Here is a 15,682-nt window from a genome sequence, read left to right as displayed (position 1 = left end):
TCTGTCAGTTCCTTGTGCTTACGCCTCCTGTTGGCTGGAGTATGATTTGTGGAGTATTTTCGTGGGACATTGGAATGATTATGTCATCTGCTGCACTCATCAGCTGGCTCACTGAAGATTCGTTTGTCTGTCCGAGGAAACTGAACGGCTTTATATCGGCTGGAATTTGTTTTGTGAAGGAACACACCTTCGAGACAGTTCTGTGAATGAGTCTACTCATTCTTTGTGTTTATTCTGCCTATTGGCTGGGGTTTGTTTTACAAAATATTTGATGTTATGTAATTTTGCCTTAAAAATTTGTGAAGCAAAATTGAGCAATCTGATGGCAAAGTTGTCGCGGGGGCTCTCGTAGGCGTACATGGACTCTTTGAGTTTAAAGGGATTGACGCCGGTTGGCGCTGTCGTGCGCGGGGTTAATGCGCACGTTTTTCTTTTTTCTGTTTGTTTTGCTCGGGGGGAAGTTCGGTTTTATTGTTGCGTTAATGTTGAAATGTGGTCTTCATAATTTTGTTTTTGGCACACAATTTATTTTTTCTACTACATCAAAATGTCAAATGTTAATATGAGTGTACTATCTCTCTCCACGTGGAATGTGAATGGGTTGGGGCACCCCATAAAAAGAAGGAAGGTTATTTATTTCCTTATACATAAGAAATATGAAATAGTCTTTCTTCAGGAAGCTGAAAAATTTGGGAAGATATGGGGTGGACATGTTTTCTTTAGTGTTGGCTCAAGTAAGAGCAAAGGAGTCATTATATTGGTAAATAAACTTTTACAATTCAAATTTCTCAAACAGTTTAATGATAAATTAGGAAGAGTCATTATAGTTTTAGCAGAAATTCAGGGGCAAAGTCTGATTTTGGCTAATATTTACGCACCTAACACTGATGATCAGGACTTTTTTTATAGATCTTGAAGGGATGTTGCAAGCCGCTGGCACCCCTCATGATATAATTTTGGGAGGAGACTTTAATCTTTTGATGGACTCAGTCCTTGATCATAGTGAAGCAAAAGTGTGTAAGCTCCCTAAAGCAACACTGACGCTTCACAGGATGTGTAAAAATCTTGGTCTTACAGATATTTGGAGACTTTTGAACCCATCTGGTAGAGACTATACATTTTTTTTCATCAGTCCATAAGATTTATTCTAGAACAGATTTTTTTTTTTTTTTATATCCAAATCCCTCATTTCATCTGTTGTTGATTGCTCAATTGGAAACATTTTAGTCTCTGAAAGAGAAAAAGAAATCATATAGTTGGCGCCTTAATGTATCCCTTTTGCAAAATCCTGATTTCCAACAAATGTTAAAGACTGAAACCAGTGTTTATATGGAGACCAACTGGTCCTCGGTATCCTCTGTGGGCGTGGCTTGGGAGGCACTTAAGGCGGTTCTTAGGGGTCAGATCATACAGTATGCCTCATTCATCAAAAAATCCAAAGCACGAGAACTCGTGGAGTTGGAAGGAAATATTAAAAGTGCAGAGGCAGAGCTGAAGCACCGTATGTCATCTGATGGCCTCAGAGAATTGACCTGATTGAAATATAGATATAATACTATTTTGTCGCAGAAAGTGGAGTTTTGGTTATTCAGGGCAAGACAGTCATACTTTGAGTCGGGGGACAAAGCAGGGAAGCTTTTGGCTAGATATATAAAGCAGAGAGAGTCTTTTTCTATCATTCCCTCAATGAAATCTGCTGGTGGTGAAATTTTTACCTCAGCCATTGGTATTAATAATGCCTTTAAAGAATTCTATCTTGATCTTTATAGTTCCATGTCTTCATCTACTGATGAAGATATTAGAAACTTTGTGGAACCATAAGATCTTCCTAAACTGAAGACTGAGCAAAAAAATGCTCTCGATTCTGAGATAACCTTGGAGGAGCTTAACGAGGTAATTAAGTCCCTACCTACTGGCAAGGATCCGGGGCCAGATGGTTTTGCCGCAGAATTTTTTAGATCTTATGCTACAGAACTGGCTCCATTTTGTTAGAAGTTTATACTGAATCATTAAAGAATGGAAAGCTTCCTCCAACCATGACACAAGCCCGGATCAGTCTGATTCTTAAAAAGGACAAAGATCCAAGTGAGTGTAAAATTTACCGTCCAATCTCACTGATCCAACTAGATGTCAAAAATTTTGGCTAACTGATTAAGTAAGGTTATGACATCTCTTATACATATAGATCAGGTAGAGTTTATTCAGGGCCGCAGCTCTTTGATAACATCAGGCGTCTCATCAATATCATGTGGTCAGTAGCGTATGATCAGTCTCCGGTCACTGCCATCTCACTTGATGCCGAAAAGGCGTTTGATATGGTAGAATGGGATTATCTTTTTAAGATTTTGGAAATGTATGGGTTCGGGAGTACATTTATTTGTTGGATTAAGTTACTTTATAAACACCCTGTAGCAGCGGTACAAACAAATTGATTAATTTCAGATTATTTTACTCTGAATAGGGGCACTCGGCAGGGTTGCCCTCTTTCCCCATTATTGTTCTGTCTTGCCCTGGAACCATTAGCAGCCACGATAAGAAAGGAGGATGATTTTCCAGGGGTGATTGAGGGAGGTGTGGCGCATAAGCTTCTGCTTTACGCAGATTATATTTTATTATTTGTCTCCGACCCCACTCGATCTATGCCATGCCTCCAAAGAATTATGAATTCCTTTTCCAAGTTCTCAGGATACAAAGTCAATTGGTCTAAATCCGAAGCTTTGGCTTTGACAGCATACTGTCCAGTAACGGCCTTCCAGCCGGGCGCCTTCCAGTTGCCCAAACAGGGCATTAAGTATTTGGGAATTTTATTCCCAGCAAATTTGTCTGATTTAGACAGAGTTAAGATGTGAACAGGTGGGCTTCATTACACTTATCGATGATTGGGAGGGTTAATGTAATTAAAATGAATTGTTATCGAAAATTCAACTACCTGTTACAATCTCTCCCTATAGATGTCCCCCTCTCTTATTTCAAGCAATTTAATAGCATAGCGAAGTCCTTCATTTGGAATGGTAAGCGTGCCAGGTTAAATTTCAATAAGTTACATAGGCCGATTGACAAAGGTGGGTTAGGCCTACCCAAGATTTTGTTTTATTATTATGCATTCGGTCTCAGACATTTGGCTCATTGGTCGCTTCCACCCGAGAGAGCCCCTCCCTGGTTTCTTATTGAACAAGAAGTTGTTGCCCCTATTTCGTCATTGCAAAGCCTTTCGATCAAACTAATCAGAGAACTTAAGTCACACCCCATTATTTCACATTTGCATGTGGTATGGACTAAAGTGTCCAGAGTGTTTAATTCGGACATTTATTTAAATGTTGCCTCAAGCATATGGCTGAACCCTAAATTACATATTAATAAGTCCCCTTTTTGTTGGTCAGAGTGGATCGGGAGGGGGGTTGCTACACTCGGTGACCTATATGAGAGTGGAGTACTGAGATCTTTTGATAATTTGGTTCAACATTTTAAGATTCCTAAATCCCAGTTCTTTAGGTTTTTACAGCTGCGCCACCTGCTCTGTACTGTTTTTGGGAGTGGTGTACACCCCCCTAAAGCAGCAGATACTTTGGAAATGGTGATTACTGCTTATGGGAAAGGTCATGAAGCTTCTGTGTATTACTCCCTGTTAATTCAGAGTCTGGGGGATGGAGCTTTGTCTTCTCTCAAGAGATTATGGGAGAAATATTTAAACTTGGTATTGGAGGAGGGAGAGTGGGCTAGGATCCTAAAAAGCATCAGGTCTGCATCTTGAGATGCAAGGATCCGTCTGATGCAATTTAAGATTTTGCATCGGTTCTACTGGACCCCCTCTAGATTGTATAGGCTTGGTCTTAAAGACTCACCCACCTGCTGGCGATGCCAGTCAGAAGACGGGGACACAACCCATGTTTTTTGGGGTTGTATTAAGATTCAGGAATTTTGGTTGAGGATCCAGCATTTTGTGTGTGACATACTGGACACTCAGTTTTCATTTTGCCCCAGACTTTGTATTTTGGGTGATGGAGGGGTCCTGAATATAGGAGATAAATATATGAAAAGCTGGGTCCTAACCAGCGTGATGATTGGCAGACTGCTAATCCTTAGGGGTTGGAAGTCAACTGATGCACCCTCATTTCGTGAGTGGTTATAAAGGGTTATAAGTTGTTTCCTAATGTATAATTTTGTGGTTACATTTATTTTTGTCTGTCTTGGATTCAATAAATAATGTTGTAAAAAAAAAAAAAAAAAAAAAAAAGAATCAGACTGATCCAGGCTTGCATCATGGTCGGCGGAAGCTTTCCATTCTATAATGATTCCGTATGAACTTCTAGCAAATGTGGAGCCAATTCTGTAGCATAAGATCTAAAAAACTCAGCGGCAAAGCCATCTGGCCCCGGAGCCTTGCCTATAGGCAAGGCCTTAATTACCTCGCCAAACGCCTCCAAGTTTATCTCAGAATCAAGATAGTTTTTTTGCTCAGCTGTCAGTTTAGGAAGTTCTAATGGTTCCACAAAGTTTCTAATATCCTCATCAGTAGATGAAGACATGGAACTATAGAGATCAAGATAGAATTCTTTAAAAGCATTATTAATATCAATGGCTGAGGTAAATATTTCACCACCAGCAGATTTCACTGAGGGAATGCTAGAAAAAGACTTTATAGTTTAAAAAGTTTTATATATCTAGCCAGAATTTTTCCTGCCTTGTCCCCCGACTCAAACTATGACTGTCTAGCCAAAACGCCACCTTCCACGACAAAATAGTATTATATCTGTATTTCAATCGGGTCAATTCTCTGAGGCCATCAGACGACATTCAGCACTTCAGCTCTGCCTCGGCACTTTTAATATTCCCTTCCAACTTCATGAGTTCTCATGCTTTAGATGTTTTGGTGAATGAAGCATACTGTATGATCCGGCCCCTAAGAACAGCCTTAAGTGCCTCTCAAGCCATGCCCACAGAGGATACTGAGGACCAGTTGGTCTCCATATCAACATTGGTTTCAGCCTTTAACATTTGTTGGAATTCAGGATTTTTCAAAAGGGATACGTTAAAGAGCCAACTATGTGATTTCCTTTTCTCCATATGTGGCAGCACCTCTAAACTCACCAGGGCATGATCTGAGACTAAGATGTTTCCAACTGAGCAATCAACAACAGATGAAATGAGGGACTAAGATGTAAAAAAAAAAATCTATTCTAGAATAAATCTTATGGACTGATGAAAAAATTTATAGTCCCTACCAGATGGGTTTAAAAGTCTCCAAATATCTGTAAGACCAAGATTTTACACATCCTTTGAAGTGGCTTGCACAATTTTGCTTCACTATGATCAAGGACTGAGTCCATCAAAAGATTAATGTCTGCTCCCAATATTATATCATGAGGGGTGCCAGCGGCTTGCAACATCCCTTCAAGATCTATAAAAATGCCCTGATCATCAATGTTAGGTTCATATATATTAGCCAAAATAAGACTTTGCCCCTGAATTTCTGCTAAAACAATAATTACTCTTCTTAATATATCTTTAATCGGTTTGAGATATTTGAAATTGTATTGTAGATGCTTACTTATCAGTGTAATGACTCCCCTGCTCTTACTTGAGCCAGCACTAAAGAAAACATGTCCACCCCATATCTTCCCTAATTTTTCAGTTTCCTGTGGAGAAAGATGCATTTCTCGAAGAAACACTATATCATATTTCTTACATTTTAAGAAGAAAAATAACCTTTCTTCTTTTTAGGGGGTGCCCCAACCCATTCACGTTCCACGTGGAGAGAGACAATCCACTCATATTAACATTTGACATTTTGACATATGAGAAAAAATAGATTGTGTGTCAAAAACAAAATGATAAAGACCACATTCCCACATTAGTGCAACAATCAAACCTCAAACTTCCCCCCGAACAAAACAAACAGAAAAAAGAAAAACGTGCGTATTAACCCTGCACACGACAGCGCCAACTGGCGTCCATCCCTCTAAACTCAAACAGTCCATGTATGCCTACGAGAGCCCCCGCAACAACTTTGTCATCGGATTGCTCAAGTCTGGTGTTTCTATACAAATTTTGTGAGACAGAATTACAAAATAAAAGATAATCTATAAAACAAATTCCAGCCAATAGGCAGAATAAAAACAAAGAATGTGTAGATTCAACCACATAACTGTCCCGAAGGTGTGTTCTTCCACAAAACAAATTCCAGCCGCTAGGTGGAACCAGCACACACACATACACACACACACACACACACACACACACACACAAAGGCACTCAGTTTCCTCGGACAGTCAAACGAATGTTCAGTGAGCCGGCCAATTTGGCTGCTACATGAGTGTAACAAATGACCCAATCACTCCAGTGACTTGCAAGAAATACTCCACAAAACAAACTCCAACCAATAGGAGGCATAAGCCCAAAGAACATACAGATTCATCCACAACACTGTCCCGAAGGAGTGTTACACCACAAAACAAACTCCAGCCACTAGGCGGAAAAAGAAACAAAAAAGGCGCTCAGTTTCCTCGGACAATCAAGTGAATGTTCAGTGACTCGGACCACTTGGCCGCAACATGAGTACCACAAAATAACTTACTCCATTGACTTTATGAAGGACATTGCTTGCTGGGGACATGTGAATGTTTTACGGCCATCCTTAGCATCTATTCTCAATTTGGCCAGGAACATCAGTGCAAAGTTCCTTGAATTGATCACTGTGGCAGCGGGGGCATGGTCAAGCATCTCTCCGGAGAGAGAGAAAGCGGTAAGGGCGCTTACATCTGAGTTAAATTATGTTAACACCTGTCTTTATTTTCAGTGAGCACGGGGAGAGCGGCATAAATAGAGCCACACAGCAGATAGACGAGAGAGAGAGCCTGGGCACCAGAGATCAGAGTGTGAAGCGAAGACTTAATTATTGTAAATGTTGAGAGTTTATTTTGTGAAGTGGCTTACTGAACAACATAAAAAGCCCTAAGAGTGTACTCCTGCTGTAGAGAGGGAAATAAAAATCTTTACCTGAACCAGGAAATCTGCTTCTCGCCGCCTCCTTCCACGGAGAAGTGTTACAGTGGTGCCGAAACCCGGGAATTGAAGTTTGGTTGAAGATGGATGGAAGTCGCCCCGTAGAGTCCTCCCAGTTGACGGAGATCCTCCAAACCCTTGCTGGCCTACATCAGAGCCATCAGCAAACACTGCTTGAGCTCCGACAAGATCAAGATCGCCGGACCAGCAGGCGATCCGGAGCCTCCTCAGCCAGGGGGCGTCCCTAGCCATGACCCTGGACACTCATACGCCGTTACCCCCACCCGCATTACAGAAAATGGGGCGGCAGACGACCCCGAGGCCTTCCTGAATTTGTTTGAGCAGACCGCCGAGATCTGGGGCTGGCCGCTCGGCCAATGGGCGGCTCGACTTATCCCACTGTTGTCCGGGGAAGCCCAGCTCGCGGCTCAACAACTGCCAGCGACGAGCCTCCTGGCCTACGGAGACTTAAAGAGAGCCATCCTGCAACGGGTTGGTCGCACTCCGAAGGAAAGTCATCAACTCTTCCGGAGCTTGAAGTTGGAGAGTTCCGACCGCCCGTTTGCCTTCGCTCAGCGGCTCCGTGACGCCTGCCGAAGATGATTGCTAGTGGGGGACCGCGACGTCGACGGAATTATCGACCAGGTGGTACTGGAGCAATTAACTCATCGACTGCCAAAAGGGAAGGTGGAGTGGGTCCAGTGCCACCGCCCGGCGTCGCTGGAGGAAGCTGTCCGGCTCGCGGAGGACCACATGGCGGCAATCCCGAGGGCGGAAGAGCCCTCCTACACTCTCTCTCTTCACCCTTTCTCATTCCCCTCCCCTATCTCCTCTCGTTCTGCTCTCTCTCCAGGTCCCATTCCTGCCCCACGCAGACAAGGAGGACTTCAGCCACTGAGACCAGTTCCCCGGGTGTGGGAGCCGACACCTACCCCTATCCCAATGCCCCGCCGCTCTCCCTCTCAGTGGGGAGGGCACCCGCCGACGCAAGTGCGGGCGTAGCACCTGGGCCAGCCTGCTGGAGGTGCGGAGACCTGGACCATTTCCGGGATTAGTGCCCTCTGATGGAGCTGGGGACGGTGGTGCGGGTCTCTGACCTCCCACAGGCTGCCCCCGACAGGCTCAGTTTATGACATTAATAGTGTTAAAACTAGCAAAGTGCGCAGAGGTCACCGTTCAAACGTCCGAACATCGCATGGCGTCACATGACCCCCGCTCATCTTATAATTAATACATTTAAAAAAAAATTTTTTTGTGTTTTTGTGAATTGTATGTCAAATAATGAGGTCTACACATATGTTATTGTTGCTTGACGCATGTGGTGGAATACTTTAAGCGATAGGGAGTATCATAATAAAAGTAATTGGTGTTGCTCTAAACATTAGTGGTGGTTATTTTAATTAATTTCAGTGACTCGATTCTTTTGATTCCGTTCACCAAAAAGATTTGTTCAGATTCGTTCATTGATTGGTTTATTTACCATTTCTGTAAGTTATGCCTTTGCGGCCGTAGATGCTGCCAAATGACCGTCTTTTAAGTAATTGCATTGAACCAAAAGCAGTCATTCACGACCAGAACAAGTCTAATTATTCTTTATTAAAATTTGAGACATCAGCTCTCAGAGTGTTGCAGCATCATAAGCATTTTCCCACAAAAAAATCTATTTAATTAAAAAAACATTTTATAATTTTTATTTATTGTGCTTTATAAATAAATTGAAAATGTACGGTGGCGCAATGCTGCCACATACTTATTATTTTTTTCACTCAGTTATGTCGTAAAAATGACATCTTTTCTCATAATAACGAGATACTATGTTGTAAAAACTACATCTTTTCTCGTAATAACGAGATATGATGTAAAAACGACATCTTTTCTCGTAATAGAGAGATATCTTGTCGTTTAAACAACATCTTTTCTCATGTTAATGATATGTCATAAAAATTATACATTTTTTCATAATAACTAAATTATGACACTTAATAACTGACAGTTCCTACAGTAATTTATCACTTTGTGCACTTTTTGGTAGTTGTAGCTCTGCTCTGTTGCCTATATAAAAAACGGCAAATGAATTCAACATATAACCATGGCACTGTTATTTGAAATCAGTAATCTTTATTTTCTTTTCTGTTTCATAAAGAAATTTTACAGTGTGGAAGTAAACAATAACACAAAATATGAACAGTTTGACTTTTGTGAATTAGTTGTTGAGCTGTAATTCTCAAAAAATTCTCACTAAACAAATTAAAACATAAGCATTTCAATTTCATAACAACATTAAATCAAATTGAATTGAGTAATCTTTAGTAAAAAATAAAATAGATCTTACAAATAGGCTTAAATGTTTTTTGAGTAAGTTCATTTAGATTTATAAAATGCATAGAAATATCGATATACAATATAGCTTTAACAGCTTTGAATTAAAAACATTTATTAATTTCACACTTTATTAAGTGGCTAATAAAGAATATTTTATTATTGTCATTACAATGCCTCTGTAGTTTTATTCCTTTAAATGCCCGACAAAACATTGGATTGCATTTATATTTATATTTTATCTTTGTTTAAAGAATAATTGATGTGAAATGCACAAATGATGAACAATCTCTCATAAACGTGTTCAATAGATTTATCAAATGCAATCATTTGTAACATGATCTGTTTGATAAGTGGTCGATGAAATTCTTGCATTATTTTCTAATTGTCACTAAAATAGCATTTTAAATACGATTTTACACTATCATATCTTTTTTATAAAACAAATATTATATTCTCGTCCTTTTTATCGAACACTCCAAAACATATTGGCCTGCAGTTTACACTAACACGGTTCAGAAAACACTGTACAGCTTAATTTTTTGGAAAATGTTCCTCTAAAACCTGGCGATTCTGGAGAAAAATCCCAAAATCCATGCTGACTTGACAAAATGTTACAAAAAACAATTTTATGTGTAGGATTCATTACCGCTGAGTAGCCTACACTGAACTGTAAGCACGGGTGGGCTGGGACATGAAAAGTGATACGTAGCTTAAGTTAATTTGTGAGATGCTCAAAACATCTCGCTAAAACGACAGATCTCGTTTTAATGACATAACTATCTCGTTATTACGAGAAAAAAAAATGTTTTTACGAAATAATAGCTCGCTATTATGAGAAAAGATGTCGTTTTTATGACATCTCGTTATTATGAGAAAAGATGTAGTTTCTACAACATAATATCTTTTTATTACAAGAAAAGATGTCATTTTCACGACATAACTGAGTGAAAACAATAATAAGTACGTGGCAGCATTGCACCACCGTAAAAATGAAAACAAAGCATATCTATAATATTCTGAACTGCTAACCATGACTTTTTATAAAGGTATAAAAAAAAGAAAAGAAAACAATACTAGCCTAAAAATAATTATGAGTTTCAATAACGACCAAATGTCATTGTAATGTGTGGTCATTATTCACTTTTATTCATAATTAATCCGGCCCCTTTTCTTGTTGAATGAGATTGATGAACTGAACAAGCGACATGTAGGTCCTCCTCCTCTCGTTCACCCTTGAGCAGCAGATCTTCATTCATGAACGAGATGAGTGAATTCATTCTGTTTGTTCACGAACCAGTATACCAGTACATTCAGCTAGTTTACAAACGGCATGACCGAATAGTTCAGTAAAGGGGTGTATTCGTTCAGTGTGTCCAACCAATAATATGCTCCTTCACAGGGCATTTCACCCCTTTCTCTCCTTGATGAACACGATTGACTCACATGCCGAACTGAACGAACGACATGCCTCCTCTCATGCAGTCATTCAGAAGATCCCCATTAACAAAGGAGATGACTGAGTCATTTGTTTCGTTCACGGACGAGTTAACCAGTACATTCAGTTCGTTCATGACCGACACCTCTCATCTCGTTCAGACTCAAATGGCTGACTAGTACTAGTTCAGTGAAGGGGCGTATTCGTTCAGCGAGTCAAACCAATAATATGCTCCTTCACAGACCACACTTGAATGCTATTGGCTCATGCTATATAGTCAGTCTTTACAGGCATGACAAGCCACCAAAGCAGTCTCAGGTTTCAAACTACAGCTCATTAGCTTCTAAAGGAAAATACATCATTGAACAAGAAATATGAGTCAGTGTATGGAGGTGAACGAGAATGATGCATTCAAAAAGATTTGTTCACAAACTAAACATCTACATTAAAAAATGTTCGTAATTTTAACGGTAAAAGACTGTAAAAATGCTACAGTAAAAAACATTAATTGGTTAATGGGTAGTTACCTTAAAATATGTAATATATTTAAAAAGACAATACATGTAGTTTTACAGTAAAATTTTGTAAAAATAATTTTAATGTATAAAGTAGGATTTTCTGTATAATTAACAGTAAAAATGTATATTATGTTTAACAAGAGAGTACATGTACTTTTTACGGTAAATAATTGTTATGGTAAAAAAAACAATAATAGGACATTCCCAGAATTCCCTGTGTGACCCAGTTCATTTCATTATATTTTATGGGAATAGTTATGTATCTTCTTATTTTTAATATAATTATGTACATTGGGGTGTTCTGTGTTATATTTGATGTAGTTTAGTTAATGTTTATTACATTATTTTAATTTAATGTGTTATCCTGATGGTGTTTGGTGTTTGTGTGAGTGACACTGAGAACTGTCTCTACATGTTTATTGATCATTGCTCCAGGAAGGGCCTCTATTGATGAACTCCATGTCATCACGTGCCCTTTTGTAATTACTACAGTGATTAACAATACATTATAAAGTGAAAAGCAGATTTTTACAGTTTCAGAAGGTAAATATATTAAATGTATTATTTAATAATATAAACAATGGTAATGCACCATAAAATATACAGGCATCAAAATTACATCCTGTAAAGCCTGAAATGTGGTTACCGTATTTTTGATGGTGAATTTCTGACAACCACAGCTGCCAGTTTTTTTACCGTAAATATAACAGGATTTTTTTTACAGTGTTATACTACACATTACTATATGATTAATGACCAAGCACTATTTTATGGGGCCCCTCACGGCACATTGGGGCCCTAGGCTGCTGCTTATATCGCCTGTAGGACAGGCCTGCCCTGTCCACAAATATGGGTACATAGCCTTTTAATCAATCCACAGGATTGTTTATTATATACCAAGTTGATACAGTGAGTGCTTTTGATCAAAAAATCACTTTGATAAGTGAAGAGATAAGAAGACTGAGCATCTCGGGACTGTGACCAGTGCTACTCAACAGAAACTTGACTACAATAGCAAAATATTTTTCTCCATTTAATATTTTGTATATTTATGTAGTTTATACATTTAGTTTCATCAGCTGACCCATAAGTCTACCAGGAAAGGTCCCTATGGCCAGTCTATACCTGTTTTAAATTTAATTATATCCCCCTTCATAAATGTAAAAATGTTTTTTTTTTGTTTTTGTTTTTTTTTTAAGGCAGCACAACACCAAGATCAAATCTTATATGTCTTCCAAACATGGACAGAAGGAAAGGCAACAAAGACAAAACTGCAATGGTGGTAAAGAGAGAGTTAACCTCAGTAAGAATTCAAGTCTAAAGCCTGTATACCCTCTATCTGTAAAAGTGAAGAGAGAGGACTCAGAGTGCAGAACTGATGGTGAGGGCACTACACTTCAAAATAAACAAGGAGAAGAGGACTCGGACAGTGCTAGTGACCTGTCTGATTCTGAAAGATGTTCAGTGCTTCCGCCTCGCATCGCTCCTCCTGATCTCAACTTACGTGCAGAGGTCATAGATCCATCAGACTTTCATCCCCTACGACTGGCTTGTCGAGGACGCAACAATTCCAGTGGCAGCTATCCAGACTTCTTACCACCTCCTTTCAATTCTTGGAGTATGAAGCAGCTAGCTGTGTACTTGAACACAGATGGCAAAGGCATTCCTCGCCCAAAACCCATAGGGCACCTGGAGAGATACCTGGACCGCCTATTACAAATGGAATGGCACCAGATTCAGACCGTCCAAGAGGACAGCAGAAAATCCAATGCCCCGATACCAAACGTTCGGCATCGACCTCATACATATTCTCTTTCCAGCCTCAGCTCTCCTAAATGTATCCTCCAGTGCCAGCGCGCCTTTCCTTTGGCATTACTGTCCTCTTTGGCCTATGCTCCCACTCTCCAGCTTCCAAGTTGTACCTGTCCACATTGCCAGAATCTATACCCCATCTTGAATGGATCATGCCGCTATTATGCCTACCACCACCACCACACACGGTTAATTCCATTTCTAGATAAGAGGGGCCAGGCCTCAGGTTTACCTAAAAGGAGCAGCAGTGAGAGCAGAGCTCATCAGTTTGAAGCAAGACACGGATCTCGTGAGCACAGACTAAGTGACCCTCTGAGCGAGAGTAGCCACTTGAGGCGCATGCAGGCAATCGGTAACATTCGCAATCCTGTTGGTTCCACCTACAATCCTGACCATGTTTCTAGTACAGCGATTACAGCCAGTACTGCCAGTCTTGGTGATGTAAAAAAGAGAAGGCCAGGGCAGAGGAGTCGTTCCTGTGTGGGTATAAGGGAGGTTGGATATAGGGCAAGAGGACGGAGTGAGCAAAGGAAGAATTTTGATAAAACAGAACAGGACTCAAAATTAACTGGTGCTATAAGTTCCAGTGGTTTACATAACTCAAAAGACTCTGTTACTTGTCGGCTGAACAGGAGGCAGAAGCGGGTTGAATTTGTCACAAAATAACAGAAGGACTACAGTGAAATACAGTTGCCTGAAAACTTAATCCACGCATAGAATGTCCTTGCATTAGATAACAAACCAAGTAGCACCTGCAATGAATGGATGCTAGCTATAACTTTTTTTCAGAAATGACTTAACTTTTCTCTTTGCAACTTTTTTTAACCAGATGGTCTTAAGGTCATTTTTAGTGGATGTATGAGGTCAGTTCGCCTCAAATTTACACAGGTGTTCTAGCAGAGGATCCACAAGACATGTTCCACTAATGTCCAATTCTTCATATTTAATTTTGAACAATATATCAACAAACTTCTTTTGAGAAAGTGTTGCTTTTTTCTTTTGAGAAGTGTTGCTTATTTGTCCAAATACATTTTGGGGTCACTGTATGTATGTTTATTACACTTCACTTCTTCTTATGCAGAATATGTTGTCTGTTTATGACTGCATTAAGTTTTAACCCAATTTAAATTTAGATTTAAGAACTGTCTAAGCATGCTTTCATTTTCCCATGTTTGTTTTTACGTATTTGTTTTTCCAAATGGTTTCTTACATGAATGTACATGGTCGTTAATGTTTCTCTCTCTCTCTCTCTCTCTCTCTCTGTATAGTATATACATACTGTACATATATTACTTGTGCCACATTTATAAAAGGAAGATAAATAATTGGATTTATGCAGCCTTAAATATGTATTTCCAGTAATTGTTTTAAACATTTCCATTATTTCTTCACTGTAATTTAAAATGGCAATATAGTTTTTTTATTTTCTCTAAAATGATTTCACTGAGGTTCAATTGTCAGCAGGTGTGATTTGAAATCTGTTATTGTGGTCCGTTTTAATGTGTTTTAGATTAATAAATAAACAATTGTTATTCCTGTAATATTTGTTCTCTAGGGGAGACCAGGTTAGTTGTCACAAGGGCTATATCTTAGTAACTGGTTTGATTGCACAAATTGTTGGGTAAACAAGTGAACATAAAACTAAACTGGCATAAGTAAGGGTCAACTACATGTTGGTAGATTTTATTTGAAAGGTTTAACTGTGTTCTCAGGACAAGTATCAGGTTCAGGTCAGTTGCCACATGCATTTTAAAAGTTATAAATGTATACTGTTCAATTTATTAAAGTATCTATTGGCCAAAACAATTGTTTGATATTTCTGTGTGCTGCCTTTTTCATTGTTGCTGTTTAATGAACATTTAATTTATTTCATAATTGTTTTAATGTTTAAATGGGTCATGACATACTTATATATATATATACATATACATACAGTACTGTGCAAAAGTTTTAGTAACTTGTGAAACATGATGCATTGTGAGGATGTCTTCAAAAATAATGCCATAAATAGTTTTCATTTATCAATTAATGTCATACAAAGTCCAGTAAACATAAAAAAAGCTAAATCAATATTAAGTGTGACCACATTTGCCGTCAAAACAGCACCAATCCTTCCTTGGAGAATTTACCACAGTCCTTCTATCTGTTTTGTCTCTTCATGTAATCCCAGACTGACTCGATGTCCATCTGTTGCAGAGCTCCCTGTCTTCTATTCTATTCTGTTTGCAAAAGGAATGTTTGGGAGTCTAAAATTGAGCGATTGAACATCATGTATGCTCCGCCCACTGGAACCAAATATCTCAGGAACTGAATATATTCAGTACATAATCTCGGTACAACAAACTCTTCAGGTTCTGACTAGACTCAGTATATGCTTTAAAATAAACACAATTATCTACAGTTCTCAAAACATGTCCAACGTTTCAGCTGTGAAGGCGCTAATAGGCTACATCGCTTTTCAGGTTAGTCTGCTCAGGTTCTTCCATCGATGGATAAAGACTCAACAAAATAACAAAAATGCTTCTATTTGCGATATTTGGCCATCATCCTCAAACCCATAATCATTAGCAGTTAGGTGGGGAAGAACAATATC

At 39.1% G+C, this 15,682-nt stretch overlaps 1 protein-coding gene across 2 annotated transcripts in view; it reads left to right on the top strand.

Annotated features, from left to right (window-relative positions):
• Window positions 1-14,882, top strand: part of fam217bb (family with sequence similarity 217 member Bb) — a 30,726-nt gene extending 15,844 nt beyond the window's left edge. For both annotated transcript variants that reach the window (XM_051676582.1, XM_051676581.1), the window contains exon 4: window positions 12,477-14,882. In XM_051676582.1, coding sequence (XP_051532542.1) covers window positions 12,477-13,755 — 1,279 coding nt within the window. In that variant the 3' untranslated portion in view covers window positions 13,756-14,882. The remainder of the gene's footprint in view (window positions 1-12,476) is intronic.
• Window positions 14,883-15,682: the final 800 nt, after the last annotated feature.

Source organism: Myxocyprinus asiaticus, chromosome 37 (genome assembly GCF_019703515.2).
Source record: "Myxocyprinus asiaticus isolate MX2 ecotype Aquarium Trade chromosome 37, UBuf_Myxa_2, whole genome shotgun sequence".
NCBI classification, from domain to species: domain Eukaryota; kingdom Metazoa; phylum Chordata; class Actinopteri; order Cypriniformes; family Catostomidae; genus Myxocyprinus; species Myxocyprinus asiaticus.
The sequence above is the reverse complement of the archived record's forward strand: the minus strand, read 5'-3'. Positions and strand labels throughout refer to the sequence as shown.